Consider the following 11575-nt stretch of genomic DNA (forward strand, 5'->3'; position numbering starts at 1 on the left):
ACAGGTTGAAAGAAGACGAGGTGACATGTTTAGGTTCTGGTACATTTAAAATCAGACCCAGAAGCCTCTTACAAATTCAGTCAGAAACATCTGAAGATGAAGAAACACTATCTCACTATTTGGTAAATAGTAATACATGCGCTTGTGGTGCAGGTCTATTTTCTTTTTGCTAATGGGTTTAAAATATATATATATATATATATATATTTATATAGGCATTGATTATTAGAGCCTCAGTGGACTATTATGTGCTTTCCCAGAATCCACATTCTCAAACGTGAGGCAAAGCATCTTTTGACTGAGTCAAAGGAATATATCCATATTCCCCATATGGCCTTCCTTCCTTCGCAAACTTCTCATTTTAAAGATCTCTTTTGCCTGGTGCAATTGCATAGACATCAAAATCCTTAACGCCTTCTTCTCTCAGTAGAACTTCATCAATAATGAAGTTTCCAGTGAAAGTTTTCGGCTTTGTTAAAATGCAATATGCAGCATCTGCAATTATGTCAGTTTTTCTGCACTGCTTCTCTATTCCGGATCCTCCCAGCATATCCATAGCAGCTGTATGTATGGCTGGAAAATTCAGAGGACAGGAAATTACAAGTTTAACACTAATGACATCACATACTCATCTCTTTGGCAAATGCATAAACTTTATTCTCCTCTCACATGAAAGTAAATCATGAGAAGACTAAACTGTGAAATACCATCAACCAGCGAAGAATGGTCAACCAGCAAACAATCCTCAAAGTGTAAAGATTCCCTTACTTGAAAAGTATTAAAGGAACCAAAAGAGGAATAAAGGGAAGAACTCCTTGTAATATTCATATTATTCAATGCTTCTATCAATACTTTCCACACAAAGACTTCCTCTGGCTTTATTTAGGACATGAAAAACTAACAGGACAACTATCTTTCTCAAAGTGAATGTGCATCAGCAATTAACATTTTCTGCAGCCATTACCATACTGAAAATCTCAATTTTAGCCCCACAATAACTTGTGAGATAACAAAGTGACTCTAAGTTAAAGATGAGAAACCCAATAGCACAAACTCAAACTTTTCCTGGCTTATGCTCCTCTACTTTCACATTACAGCCAATTATTATTGTTCTAAATATAGCAAAACTATGGGCAAAGACTGATATGAAAAACAATCTACTGTCCTGCAATCTGCACATCCTTCCATCTATTTCATACAAAGTGCTGCTGGTTTTCCATTAATTCATACATTCAGCATCTTCCACTTTGACCCTGCAGTACCTCTACTACTCATTCACACTCTTACATCCTTTTGGCAGGCTACCTCTTTCACTTTTAGTTAAATCGAGAGCTCATAACATCTCACTATCAGCATATTCTCTTGTTTCAAGGAGCTGGATGAACCAATAGAACCATCCTAGCACAGTGTTAATCTCCAGCATTGAAGCTGATCACATATATATGATGTTCTTTAAATTAAAAACTTTGTAATTGTAATGTAGATACTACAGAAGTCACCTCTCTCACTCTCTAAAGTAGTTAACTTTTGTTTTGGCAGATAAACCTTTCAAAACAACATTTTTCTTCCTAGACTGAACATTACAAACTTTTATACTTCAGAACATGAACAGTTTTCATCAAGGAAACACTGATACATACAAATTTTGAAAGCTCACTTGCTGCTTCTAATGCTTTCAAGACACTGGTCTCTTTGTTCAGCAGCTACCAAACCTTCAACAGCAGCCCTGGTCCTCACTGACCCATGGACAATAAACTGGAGCTAGTATAAGATGGGCACACCAAGTTATTTTTCTGCTATGCGGCCCTTCAGTGTGCTGTGACTTGCAAGAAGTGTTGGATGGTTGTGTGAAAAAGCAATTGATTTCCCACTCAGCCAAAACTTTTTTTTTTTTACATCTACAGAGGTACATATCTTGTCAGCTTCATCTATTTCCTGGCAATCTAACTAGCTGGGGATTCTAAATATTGACATAAATGTCCAATACTACTCAGGGATGGTGTGCAAACCAAAGTTTGAGTCATGTTGAAAGGAGCAGTGACAAGACAGGATAAAAAGCAGAATGTGCTCAGGCTGAAGGCAAGTTTAAGTGAAAACAGGAAGGCAACAGTGAGAACTAGGAAAGAAAGCCAATACCCACACAACATCTTTGATCACAAAAAAATACACAGAAGTGCTCAGTGTTCTGAATCAGTCCTAAATAAGACCACCTGTATAGGACAAAACACAACAATTCAAAATAATCACCTGTTTTAGGCCATAAAGCATTGACAGCAACTTCTCCTTTAAATTCTTCTGCCATTCCCAAGACACACATGGACATGCCATATTTACAAATTGTGTAGGCTACAAAAAGCACACAAAAATCCCATATTTAGTAGGATACATATTTAGTCTACACATAGAATTTTACTTTTGAAGGATGTAAGTCGCGGAAAAATCAACTTTCTGGGGTCAAAGCATCATCTTCCTAGAGTACAGAAACTCTCCCAGCTCCTACCACCCCCTTCAGATACAAACTGACCCTTTTACATGAGTATTGAATTGGGGAGGGAAAAAAAAAAGGAAAAAAGCACGTTGTAAATCCTTTTTGTATACTCTGAGAAGGGGATGTTGCAGAGAAGGAACATGGACCTGCAAGAGGAGTTTAACCATGTTCCAAGTGTTGAAGTTTAAAAGATAATCCACAGGTTTAAGATGAGCAACATATGTTCTAGCCCAAAGACGCAATTGGGGCCTCCTTCACTCCTCAAAGATAATTTCTATTTAAAAAGACAGCAATGAGCTTTATCGCTATCAAATCAAATGTGGAAGCATAGAGAAAAAAAGATTTTGCCTTCCTATCTCTATTGGGAATAGAAAACATGGTGTAGTATTAAGAAATCCTATGAAAAACTCTTAACTCTTACCTGCAGAACCTTCTTGGAAATATAAGCCTTTCACCACCACTGAAGACTTTTTGTACAATAATCCAAGGCTGCCCACAACAGAACTGCTGCATTCTCCAAAAGCAGAAAAGGAGTGACTTCTAAAAACAACAAAACCAACCAATTCTAACGTTTTGATACTCAGTGCAGCTCTCTGTAATTTAATTCTTTTGGCCCTCTGAACACAGAGGACCAGTAGCTCAACACGCTGTAAAGGCAAAGTCCAGGATCACAATCCCAATGCAGGGTGCCAAAGACAAGAGACAAAAATCAGATTTTCAAAAATGACCATGATTTTCCTTAAGGCTTTCACAGTAAAACTCAGTTTGCAAGTAACTGCATTTAACCCAATAAATCCCCACAAGTCTGTCCAACCAACCAGCAGGCTGACACAGCTGTGCAAACGACTTGTGACTGAGCCCCTGTGTACAAAGGTGTCACACAGAGTGGAAGCACCAGTGAGATAAAAAGGAACTGGGAATATTGCATGAGCATTTCAGCACAGTGTGAGGAGAACCAAAGTTCACCTGCAGCTGAGACTTGCAAGGGAAGCCAGTGGCAACTTGTTTATCTGCTATAATGTGGGTAGGAAGAGCATGAACAAGGGAAAGGCGTTGCTGAGTGGCATGGGTGATTCAGTGAGAGCAGACACTGGTAGTGCCTTGCTTAGGAACATGGTTTACCAGGACATGAGAAACTAGCCATAGATGAGAGGTAATCTTAGAACTTGGAAGGTTGGAAAAGACAATATAGTCCAACCTTCAACCCATCCCCACTATGGCCACTAAACCATGTCCTTCAGTGCCACATCTAAACCCTTCCTGAACATCACCAGGGATGGTGACTTCACCACTTCCCTGGGCAGCATGTTCCAATGCATCATCAATCTCAGTAGGTAAAATCAAGCCTGGTGAACCTGATTGACTTCTGTGATAGAATGAAAGGATTTGAGGCCAAAGTGATAACAGCTGACACCATTCACATTAGCAAGGCTTTCATTACCATCTCTCAAAATACTTTTGTATCCAAGTAAATACATAATAGTCTGGATGGTTGAACAGCCTAAGGGGTAAGAGAAATGTTAACTGGACAGGTTCAGGGAGTTAGAATCATGCAGGTGGGCTCCTTTTGCAGCAGGCACGGCCGCAACCAGGGCAGCCCACAGGCTGCACCGTGGGCGCTTTCTGCACTCGTACAGGATCTCATGACTACTGCTTGCAACACACGGGAACGAATAAGGTCAACGTATGTCCCCGTTCATTAGCAGCGCAGAAATAACACCGCAGCAGTCACTCAATTCAGATTCCACAGCACACCCACAGCCGCACTTTGCCCTCCGGACGTGCACACAGCTCGGCCCGTGAGCAAACAGCACCGAGCGGGACTCCGGGTCCGACCCAGCCGCTCCGGGGCCACCGTGCCCGGCCGCGGCCTCCACCCCGCGTCCCATCGCCCTCAAGGGGCTGCGGAGCACGCGTCTGTCCCTCCGCCCGGCCCCGGCCCCGGCCCCGGCCCCGGCCCCGGCCCCGGCTCGGCCCCGGCAGCTCCTGTGGCTCGGAGCTCGCGGCCCCGCCGAAGGAAGGAGGAAAGCCCAAGTCACCTTACCCAGTGTTGGGCAGCATGGCGGCACGGCCATTGGGCGGCTGTCGGCTCGGCACGGGACGCGCTCCCCGCTCACACCGCCCTCCGCGCAGCCGCGGCCCGGGGAGCCGGGCGGAGCCAGGGCCGAGCGGGGCGGGATGAGGGGCGGGTGATGGAAGTATCGGGATGAGTTCCCTGCGGGAGTACACCTCGTTCAACCAAGCCAAAGCCTTGCACGTTTTCACTGACAAAATTAAAATCGCATCTGAGATCTCGCCCTCAAGGAAAGGACTGAATGACCAAACTGAAGTGACAACTGAAACGATTTATTATTGAAACAACCTGTCCTTATAACTATCGGTCTATCCACTACCACCTCGGGCCACTATGCGGGCGCCGACATGACCCCACTGCAGGGCGCTCACTCGTCATCTTCATCACTGTCATCTTCATCGGTGCGCAGCCAGCAGCCTTCCTCTACCCAGACAGAGCTGGTGAAAGGTGGGCGCTGCGGGTCCTCCCAAGGCTCCCACTCCTCTGGCATCACCGTGACTTCATGCTGTATGTTCACCGTGAGCGATAAGGAGTGGAAAAGCAGGCCGGCCTCAGGAGCACGCTGCTCTTGCTCTCTTGGGCGCCAGGGAAGTTCCTGCAGCGCTGGGTTGCGTGGCAAGCTGTCTCCCATGTAAGATGAAGCGGTGAACGACAAGGAAGTACAAATGTCTCCAGGGCTCCAGCCGCTGTTTGGTGGCAGCAGGGACGGGTCCAGAGGCTGGTTCATTCCCCAAGCTGCTGCAGCACGCATTGGCCGGCTGTGAGAGGCTCGAGCTCGGCGTCGGCTGCGGTTTCTCCTTCGGTGCTTGGGAGGCCGGGGTCCCCTGGCTGCAGCCGCCTGGGTGCCGGCTGCCGGACCCGCTGCCTGCAGGCAGCCCCTGCGGGAGCAGGAGCAGCAGCAGCAACAGGAGCAGCAGCAGGGGCCCGTCTCGGCTCTCCTTCTCCGGGCAGATCTCGGCCTGCGCTGCTCGAGGAGCCGAGAGCTCTCTCCTCCGAAGTCTGGGTTCCAGTTGACGAGAGGCTGCAAAAGGCAAAGGAGAAGAGTCAGTTGTTATCACCTTGCGCTTGAAAGACAGCAAGGTACAGGAGATTTTCAATTGCTAAAGACGGACATGGGAGTGAGCAGCATCACGAGCCGATCCTTGACCACCTCTTGCAGGGTGGGAGCGTCTTTGCTCAGTCCAATTGAAGTTTGTCCTTGCAGACATTTCTGCAACAAAGCGGTTTTCGCTGTGCCACTCGGCAAGTGAAATCCTTCTGAACACCCTGGGGGTTCTGATGGGGTGTCATTGTGATGGCACGTGTTTGTGATGGGGGCTTCGGCCACTCCCAACATGGAGTCACAATGATCACCCCAAGGTGATGCCCAGCCCTTTTCACCAGAGCTGTGCTCTGTCCTTTCATCCCCATCTTGTCTCAATGCAGTGCTGCTTATAAATCAGATTATAAATCAGATATAATTCCATGGGCTTTTCTGAACTCTCATGATCTGCAAACAAGAAGAGAGCAAGAGTTTCTACTGCTTTGTCCAGTATTTAATGAAATGTTCATCTCTGATCTGTGGTTTCATCTCAGTTGAAAGCTGGTTCTTTTTTTGCCTGTTTAAATGTACAAAGTATTTGTTGAGCGAGGGTCAAATCGCAGCTTTTACAATGTTGAGTTCTGGCCATGTTTTGGATCTGTGATATCCACATTTACTGCCATTCAAATCATTCCTCAGTTCCCTTCAGCAAAACTTTGGAACAGAGCAATTAAACATGAGGCAAAGTGACAAAAAGCAAAACATAAAACACATACATAAAAATGTTTTTCAACAAGTAAAGTAACTGTTATGGGTTAGCCCTCAGCTGTACCTTCAGAAATGGCCTGGAAAAGCACATTCTTTTTCAGTCAGTCAGCCTCCTTGATGATGATTCTCTTTCTTCTTATTTAGAGACTTAAAGCCATCCCTGTCTTTCCTCACATGGCTTCCTAACATTGCATCTGTGTTAGGAAAGCTGGGATTTAAATGTGATGCAGTATTTGAAATGAGGCTGGAAAAGGTGCTGCCTTCAAACCTTGGGAGGAAAGCATTACTAACAGAATATTGGCCTCTCATACCACGCATCTACAAAATGCCCGTCCTCATTTTGACTTGACATGGTGTAAGCATGAATAAGATGTGGATCTCTAAGAGAAGACGTAACTAAATCCTGCTGCAGTGCCCAGCAAGGAGAACATTTTTTCTGTAATGACTGTGTATAATGACTCAAAGAGAAGACATATAACAGTATTTCTTTATGTTTTGTGAATAATACTTCTTTTGGTTTTCACCTTTTCTGCAGATAGCAAACTGCCCTCTGTTACTGTGAGATGTATGCCACCTAACTGAACGTGATTTTGCTGGAGATGCATCCAGAGCAGAACAAAGCTGTCTCTGGCTGCCCCCTGTGTTTTCCCCTCTCCATTAAAGCAGTAGTTCATCCTGTGGGATGAAAGCTTACTGTGCTGCCCTGGGGGATAGTGATTGTGAATGGCAACTGTGTCAGGGCTGTGTCTGGCTGCTTGTGTGGTTGTACACATGTTTAGAGGGGAAAGAGGACAGGACTGTCATATCCATATATAAGCCATTATGGATTCGAGCCCAATGGAACAAGAAATTCTGTAGCAATAGACAAGGAAAAACAGAAAGATGGAATCTTTGTTTTCTGATGATGTGTTTATGCTATACTGCTTATCCAGGGATGAGCATGTGTCCTAGAGGCAGCATCATGGGAACATAGACAGGTATCCCACCACCTTCCACTCAGGTCCTCAGTGCTGTGCTGTGGGATATTGTGGGAGCTGATGGTGCTGACTATGAGGGGTACTTGATCCTTGCATTACAAACTTTCATGTGGTGCCATTCTTGGACTTTATGCTCTAAACAGACAAGGCTGAACAGTGTGCCAGTCTGCTCTGCACTGGAAGGACAAACCCCACAGTGGGTGCTAAAATTCTTCTGGACATTTGCATTCCACAGGATTTTTACATGAGTGTAGAAATGCTCTGCTTATAAATCCGTTCCTCAGGTCACAGCTTTTGTAAAAAAGAAGTGACTAAACAAACTTGTTGCCCTGTTATCAGAAACTGAAGAAAAACTTCAGATTCTTTTACTGGCCGTTCCAGTTAATAAGAAAACCAGCTCTAAGGCCTGTGTAAAATACAGGCGCTATCTGCATGGTGCTGAAGGTAATGAACGACGCTGATCGCTAACTGTACCAAGAAGAAAAGGTAAGCTCAGCCTTCAAGTCCCCACGGGCTCTGTTTCGATGACCTCTTTCATTTCATCAGCTCCACTGGCACGTTTTTTTCCCAGCCTGAGTAGGGAAAAATCCAGCTATGTGTGTGTGCCAGCAGAGGGAGCGCTCAGCACACAAGATTGAATCACGGAATATCCCGATTTGGAAGGGGCTCTCAAGGATCATAGAACCACAGAATAGTTGGGTTGGAAGGGACCTCAGGGCCCACCCAACCCCTGCCATGGGAGCGCTGCTACCCAGCAGGTCAGGTTAGAACAGGGCCATCCAACCTGGCTGACCCCTTTACTTTAACCCTTGAGGCTGATCTGTCAGCCCATGGTTCACCCATATTTTGCCTGGATTTTATTTATTGTGGTGGTGGCCCAAATGTGGTTTGACTCCCCACCCCCAGTTTCTTTTAAGGCTAGGGCCCCTACTTGTTCTTAGGCTCGTGGCTGGATTCTCTGACACACGCTGAGAATCATTTACTACATATTTCCTACATTTAAAGTCAATGATTGACGGGATTAACAGACTACAAGCTGTGAAAGCTGAAAGGAATGAGGGTTTATTTAAAGCAATCAGTAGATAAAGCTTATCTTTGTTATAGGTAACATTCCTTTTTCATCAGTAACTCAGTGGTGCAAATGTAAGCTGAAAAGTAGAGAAACAAAATCTGTCCCTCTCAAAGAACTAGCATAGATTTCTCACAACTTATAAGCCAATATGATAAACTGAAAAGGCCAGAATTTTTATTTCTCTACTCATTGGTGTTTCTGCACATCTCATTATTTAAAGGGACTCTTCATTGCTCAAGTATGATGGTCTTCTGAGTTCCCAACCTGAAGTCATGGCTGTGTGGTACCCTCCTGCACCAGCTCTGCTTTGGGGTCTGGCAGTTCCTTCTGTAACTGCCTCCTGCCATTCCCACCTGGAGATTATGCTAAAGAATGGAGAGGGAACTTTGCAAATGAGTGAGGACAGTAGCACAGCACCTCCTGAGAAAGGCTTACTTCCACAGACTTTTATTGGTGGGCTGCACACATCAGCTTGATGTTACCTTAAGGAAATGAGAAAGTGAAGAGAAGGGACAACTGCACAGTAGACAGCCAAGAAACAAAGCCATGTAGTCCCCAGAGGATTTTCTTCTCCAGTGTCAGCAAGTAGTAAGGATGAGGAAGGTGACAATAACTCTTCTTGTCAGACTTTTCCCTCTGTTAGCAAGGGAAAATGAGGAAGAAAAGTGTATGCATTTCCTCCATAGCAGAATAAAGCTTAAGCAAGGCAACCTCTGTGCAGAAAAACAAAAAAATCTTCTCTTGTATTTCCTTAATGTGAACAGTACCTTCTAGCTTTCCCCCTTACTTTCTCCCACTGATAGGAACCACATGGCATGAGCACTAGGTTGTGGAACACACCTTTTTCATCAATGGATGAAGTTTTATCAGGGTGGAGGATAACTGCCACATCATTATTTCCAGTTGTAATCTTTGTCCTAAGGGTGTGTTAGCATGTGTGGGATATGGTACTGGGAGACTACAGAGCACAAAGTTCTGGATCTTTTTTCCCTATAAATATGAACTGTACTCCGTAAAAACGCTTTGTCCAGAAGGTTGTTGTCAGCTATTTCTTCATAAGCTGAGAGCTTGCTTTTTTATTATTATTAATTTTTGTTTTTATTTATTTATTTATTTATTTATTGGGAGTGGGGAGGGGAAAGAAAGCATTAATGTGATATGGGGGAATGCAGAGATTCAGACTTTGGAGTAAAAGGAGAATACTGAAGGCCACATCTATTCACCAAAAACCACATCTCTCAGAACTCCAAGTTTACCAGGCCCAAAATGGAGGGAATAAAAGATTAATGCTGTTGCCTCATTCAAAACTGGGAAGAGGCAAGCCCAGATGGCTCGTTTTCTTATTTTCTTTGCCTGAGGAATAAGTGTTACACTGCTGTTGACTGTTAAACACATCCTAACTAAGCAATGTCCTATGTTTGTGTTTATCATTTTGATTGCTGTCATTTTCCTTTCTTTGTAGAAAGGGAGAGACCCAAACAGAGTGAGGTTTTCTCCATAGGAAATGAACCCTGCTCCAAGAATTCTGCAGCCTGAACAGATGTGACGCACAAGACAAGTTGGTCAGCCTATTACAAATGGGCAGTTGCCTGAAGGACTGCAAATGGCCCTGGGATTTCTGTGACAGAACTGAAAATCAGCCCCTCAGCAGCCCAGCTTTGTCACCACAGACTTTCAGCCCTTCCCTCTGCCTTTCTGTGGGTGCAGCAACTGGCTAAGCCTGAGCTCTCTAAAGCATCTTATAGAACAGTACATCTGCGCTCACAGGTCAGCAGTAGGAGGGCAGAAGTGGAAGGACTGTGGGTCTGCCATAGCATCTGTGCATCACTCATTGATAGCTAATCCAATTCTGAACAGAGGATCTCACACTTAGCAACGCAAGAGGGCTAAGAGAATGATCCAGTTCCACATTCTTAGTGTTGTGAAGCACACTAGGGAATAACTTGGGGAGACAGCCTGGAGACCCAAGTGTCAGGGTTTCTTAAACATAGAAAACAGCCTATTGTACTTATCTGACACATAAAAATTACACATTGCACATTCTTACTGACGTCAGCCAAATATCCATTCTATAATTAGCATATATTCACACTGCCAGATCCCCTGCTTTCTTTCAAGTGGTTTTCTTGTTGAGCTGTTATTACACAGTTTTTAATCATATTCATTGTACAGGCTCTCGTTTAATTTACCCTGCATTACCTGTGTATGTCTGCCTTGTGACAGCTGACACATACCTGCTGTGACCACAGATATTTCATGTCCCACCAAAACCCAGGGGTCTCTCCCATCATTATTTACCTTCCCAGCACAAAGAGGGAGCTGCCATCAAACTAAGAAGGGAATGATGAACCATACTCCTGCCCTTGTTACCCATTCCTGTAGGGTAATAAAGAAGATGGTTACCCTAAGGAAACTCTGCCATACTCATCATGTGCAGCTCATCAGGAACTTTTCTGACTCCTATTTCATATTTTCCAGATTAGTATTTTTTTCGTGTAAGACATTCATGTTATTCATCTAAAGCAGAAGTCATTTTCAGTCCTGAAAGGGGCTCGTTCTTCACACTTTAGAACATTTTTCTATGAGCTTTGTCTTCCAGACAAATACTGAAGAAATCAGAAATATTTTCTGTATAGCAGCAGTTTATATTCTGACTTATGGTGCACTGTCAATCTCCTTTGTCCTTCCACAAGAGAAAGCAACTGGAACAGGTTACTTTGTGTGGTAAAAGCGTAAGGAGAGCTGAAAATGAGACTTCTTGGACTTTAAGGAGCCACAAGAAGAGCCTAGAAAGTGAATGACACTCATGTCTCTGAACATTTAGGTGGACACCAGGGGAGCAAAATCCTTCCTACTGTAAGAGACGAGCAAGTCCAAGACCTCCTCATAAGACTGGATATGTCCAAGTCCATGGGGCAGGATGACGTGCTTCCCAGAGTCATGAGGGAGATGGTTGATACGCTCACCCAGCCATTCTCCACCGTATTTGAAAAGTCATGGCTGTCAGAAGAAGGCAGGAGAAGTCCCTGGGGTCTGGAAAAGGGAAACATCACTCCCAGTTTTTAGAAAGGCAGGAAGGAAATCACATGGGAAACTACAGGCCAGTGAGCCTTACCTCTGTGCCTGGGAAGATCATGGAGCTGTTCCTCATGGAAGAAATGTGGAGAACGATTTG

At 44.5% G+C, this 11575-nt stretch overlaps 1 protein-coding gene across 1 annotated transcript; it reads right to left on the reverse strand.

The window, feature by feature from the left end:
• Positions 1 to 220: 220 nt before the first annotated feature.
• Positions 221 to 11374, reverse strand: LOC146756043 (uncharacterized). The gene is made up of 6 exons (XM_085524778.1): positions 11367 to 11374; positions 9168 to 9317; positions 5310 to 5440; positions 4533 to 4703; positions 2248 to 2346; positions 221 to 573 (listed from the first exon to the last, which is right to left on the reverse strand). The coding sequence occupies exons 1-6, from the start codon at positions 11372 to 11374 to the stop codon at positions 362 to 364; spliced, it is 771 nt and encodes a 256-aa protein (XP_085380904.1). The 3' UTR covers positions 221 to 361.
• Positions 11375 to 11575: the final 201 nt, after the last annotated feature.

The sequence above is a fragment of the Coturnix japonica genome, chromosome 28 (genome assembly GCF_054131305.1).
Source record: "Coturnix japonica strain WE chromosome 28, WE-NBRP24, whole genome shotgun sequence".
Taxonomy (NCBI): Eukaryota; Metazoa; Chordata; class Aves; order Galliformes; family Phasianidae; genus Coturnix; species Coturnix japonica.

Bases quoted from the DNA above. Each gene is read 5' to 3' on its own strand.
- LOC146756043 (XM_085524778.1), bottom strand. The intron at 4,704-5,309 runs GTGCTGCAGCAG...GTACTCCCGCAG, and splicing joins CTCTCACAGCCGGCCAATGC to GGAACTCATCCCGATACTTC. The intron at 574-2,247 runs GTGATTATTTTG...TGAATTTTCCAG, and splicing joins TGCTTTATGGCCTAAAACAG to CCATACATACAGCTGCTATG.